A 4,344-nucleotide genomic window follows, 5' to 3' on the forward strand; every position below is an offset into this window, starting at 1 on the left:
CCCCCCCCCCCCCCCCCCGTTTCCTGTCCCACTTGGCTGCAGGTCAACAGCAGGGTCCCATCTCATGTTCACTTCCCCACTTTCCTCTCTTAGAAAACAACAACAACAAATAAATCTCATGAAAATATTCCACTTCTTTATGAGTTCATATATTTCAGCAATTTCCCAGAAAGTTCCGAAGAAGAAGAAGAAGAAGAAGAAGAGTTTTAATTGGTAAAAACTGAATGAATAGTTTGATTGATCTCAGCTGCTTTAGAAATTATTCTATAAAAGTTTATAGAGAAATTAGTTTAGTGACTTTTTCCGAGTTGCTATTATTCTCTCACACACACACACACACACACAGGCCTATTATGGTAGTTGGTTCCCCAGTGAGCGTGACATCATGTAGCCTCAATCAAAACCAGACTTCAGCAAAACCTCAAATGCAGAGAGCAGCAGCAATGAAGGCTTACATTACAGGACAACACTCACTCACACACACACACACACACACACACACACAGAGACAGGAAGACAGAGAGAGACAGTCAGGAGGGATTAACCAACGAAGAAGAAAGATGTGGTGATGACAGAGAGGGTTCGTCCTCCGCTGAAGGTCAGAGAAGAAGAAACTGACAGACAGCTGATTAACCTGATGACAGCCGAGCCACGAGTGTGTGAATATGTGTGTGAGTGTATGTGTGTGTGTATGTGTGTGTGAGTGTATGTGTGGGTGTGTGTGTATGTGTGTGTATGTGTGTGTGAGTGTATGTGTGGATGTGTGTGTGTGTGTGTGTCATGGCAGAGGATGAAAGCAGTAAATTTTCTTTTACTTCAAAAGGATGTTTCACACTCCAATCTGACAGATGGATGCACACACACACACACACACACAGCCTGGCTGACTCCTGGTGCACCTGGACCAGTGATGGATGAGACACACACACAAGTTTTTTCATTCAAAACTCTCTTTAAAAAAGTTATAGAAAAAGAAACACTTGAAACACTGTTTGATTTCCCACAATGCAACAGGAAAAAACACCGTCCCTGCTGAGATGAATGACGTCGACGTCACTCAAACTGTTATTGATGTTGTTAGAAATAGAAGAAAAGGTTCTCTACTGTTACTCTACTGTTAATGTGGAAACAACCGTTTACAGGGTTCATCTCGCCGCATTCAGAGGTTCATGTCGTCTGGTTCAGACCTTAACATGGTGAAAACGTCATCAACGCCGTCAATAAAAAGAGAGAAGAAGAATTATGAATTGTAGAATGAACATCAGGAAAGTGATGAAGACACAGACTGGCAGATGTGGACAATGTATGAAGTAAAAGTTCCTAAAAACCTGAGCTGTAGTTTATCCATCTATGGTGCAATAGTGGGCGGAGGTGTGTGTGTGTGCATGCGTGTGTGTGTGTGTGTGTATGTATGTGTGTGTGTGGGTGTGCGTGTGTGTGGGCGTGTTTGTATGTGTGTGTATGTGTGTGTGCGTGTGTGTGTGTGTCTGTGTGTGTATGGGAGGAGCTAGCTGTAGCTTAGGTTTACTGGCCAGGTGTGAATACCACACACACATACACACACACACACAGACACACACACATACATATAGAGTTTTTTTTAAATGGGCCTCAGTAACAAAAAACAATATTTGATCATTTCTGCATGTTCTGATTGTTGCATCTTAACATCAGACGCATTATTATTATTTATATTTGTACTAAACATTTCTTCGACATCATAAAAACAAGGAAGTTGGTTTCTGAATATCTTTGGTATTTGGACATTTTGATGACGTCACCTTTTTAAATCCGATTGCTGACTAGGAATATATATGTATGTATATATATATATATATATATATATATATATTTATATATATATATATATATATATATATATATATATATATAATATTATATAATGTGTAATAATGGTTGTTACCTCCACGATGCTCTTCAGGTCTCTGACGTAGGCTTGTTCCGTCTCTACGATCTCCAGAACCACTCGTTCCAGCCGTGACAGCTGTCTGGGCGTCGATACGGCCTCCGCCGCCGCCGCCGCCTGATTGGCTCCATCAGGAGGGTGACCTCCACCTGTGACCGCCACACAGGCTCCTCCTCCTCCAGGAGCTCCTCCTCCTCCGTGTGGCGTGACCAGCGGAGTGAGGTTCAGGCTGATGTCCGAGCCGTTCCTCTTCGGTGTGGAGGAGGAGGAGGAGGCGTTGTAGGTCGGCACGGCGCCGTATGGCAGAGAGGAAGAAGAGGAAGAGGAAGAGGAGGAGTGGGAGGTGTCCTGCAGGGAGACCGAGGAGGAGGCGGAGGAGGAGAGAGAGAGGGAGGCGGGACGCTCGCCGTCCGAGCAGACGGTGTTGACGGAGGTGCAGGAGGACGAGGCTCCTCGCTCGCCGGACGACATCATCCTACCCACAATCCCACTCAGGGACGAGACCGAGGACGGACGCTTGGCGGCTGGAGAGAGACAGACAGGAAGAGACGCTTAAAGTCTACTCAAACATGTCAGAAGCATCAGCTGCATTATTCAGATCTGATTCAATAACAGTAAACCGGATTAAACGTCCCACAAGAGAAAGGATTCTCAAAACTCAACTGACAAACGATTATAAATAATTATAATGTCTTCAACATCAACCCGTCATATGTTTGAGTTTCAAGGACACCTTCATGTTTTTTATGAATTTTCTGATAATCTTTGTTAATAACTAACAAACTAAAGATTGTTTACACTCACTGAACGATTGTGTGAAATAAAATGCACATTTCTCACCAAAAATGTTTTCTACAGAACAATACAGATGGAAGACAAAGCCGTAAAACGATGCATCACCGGAGCAACCAGCTCTCACAGACTGCAGAATATCCTGAAAATTGTGAAATATTTATCACAGAATATTTAACTCATTAAACAAACACATTCAGCGAACTCTTCTCTTTCCGTCTCCTTTCATTATAAAGTGTTTACACGTCAGTATTACCAACAAAATGACTGCGGAGTTCTGCAGGAAGGAGTCATTAAACCCAGACATGAGTCAGCATGTTTCTACTTCCTGTTCCTTCTTCAGCATGTGTTCTGAATATGTTCCTGGTGAGATGTGTGTGTCTGTGTTTAACACGATCTGAAGAGATTCTAACGTTTAGTTCTCTGATATAAAGCAGGTCAGTGAACGCCCCTCTGGTGGATCTAAAAACGAGACACAAACAGAGGTCTCCTGGGTGAAAGTCCTGTGCTTTTTACCCCCCTACACGGACTCCCAGGGACTCATTTGAAACTTATTTCCGATACGTCAAAAGCAAATGAAATCCACAACAAAATACATCTGGGAACGTAGTTTTTTAAGACGATAAAAATCACAAAATACATCCACCTGTTGTCCTTAAAGACACGAGAAGTATGAAACACACTGTGAGAGGAAAGTCATCCTCTTTCTATCCAGAGTAAGAGACAAGAAAACAAGAAGTGACAATCGTCATACGTATCGTCTAACGCGCTGAAGAACCCCGTTAGTCACCTGATGGATCCACATGCGTCAGTAGATGTGCTACACACGTCTTCAATGAAACTCTTTGTGCTGCAGCTCTGAATGAAGACAGATGGTTGTTACCTTGTTTCCTGCTCTGCTGTTGCACTCACTTTAACACACACATGAGAATGTGTGTGTGTGTGTGTGTGTTGGCATCCAGACACTTGTTTAACTGTTTCTACTCTCACAGCTCAAAGAGATCGATGCAGCAGCCAATCAAACGTAACCATCACCAACGAGGACACATTCCGACAGACGTCTTTGTCTCGTCGTTGAGTGACAGCGTCTCTGCAGAGTAAACAGGAAGTGTGTGTGCAGCAGAGCATCAGGTCACCAACTGACACAACTCTTCTGTTTCTGTTAGATTACAGTAACTGAATGTGAAACGAGCAACTTCAACAGAGATCATGTGATCTGTACGTCAGCTCTGATGCATTTATTTAACACGTAAACCCTCCCGAACATGAAAACACAACTCTCCTGTTTGAAAAGATCTTTTTTTAACGTTCAAATGCAACGTCTGTGTTTTCTCTCATGAAGCTGCAGGTGATTCAACCTTTTAGGAAATAAGACGATTCAGCGTCTTTATGAGGCTGAGAAGAGAAGACTGAACGCTGGCGTCAGGATGTGATTAGCCTAGCTTAGCATAAAGACTGGGAGTAGTGGGAAACAGCTAGCCTGGCTCTGTCTGAAGTTAATAAAAAATACTCCGATCAACATCTCTGAGAGCACTTTAAAGTGAGCTGGGAGGAGGGAGGAGAGAGGAAGGAGGAGGGAGGAGAGAGGAGAGAGGAGGGAGGAGGGAGGAGAGAGGAGGGAGGAG

General features: G+C 43.6%; 1 protein-coding gene across 4 annotated transcripts in view; it reads right to left on the minus strand.

The window, feature by feature from the left end:
* The window catches only part of LOC116401268 (pleckstrin homology domain-containing family G member 2-like), a 14,028-nt gene extending 9,774 nt beyond the window's left edge, over positions 1-4,254 (minus strand). Inside the window, exons 1-2 of one of the 4 annotated variants that reach the window (XM_031879597.1) lie at positions 3,603-4,254; positions 1,925-2,451 (exon numbers count right to left, since the gene is read on the minus strand). In XM_031879597.1, the coding sequence (XP_031735457.1) occupies positions 1,925-2,401 (477 nt within the window). In that variant the 5' untranslated portion in view covers positions 2,402-2,451; positions 3,603-4,254. Of the gene's footprint in view, positions 1-1,924 lie in introns of all 4 variants that reach the window. The other 3 variants (XM_031879596.1, XM_031879595.1, XM_031879594.1) reach the window with 3 other exon arrangements.
* Positions 4,255-4,344: the final 90 nt, after the last annotated feature.

The sequence above is a fragment of the Anarrhichthys ocellatus genome, unplaced genomic scaffold, assembly GCF_004355925.1.
Source record: "Anarrhichthys ocellatus isolate YVR2014 unplaced genomic scaffold, GSC_Weel_1.0 scaffold311, whole genome shotgun sequence".
Lineage (NCBI taxonomy): Eukaryota > Metazoa > Chordata > Actinopteri > Perciformes > Anarhichadidae > Anarrhichthys > Anarrhichthys ocellatus.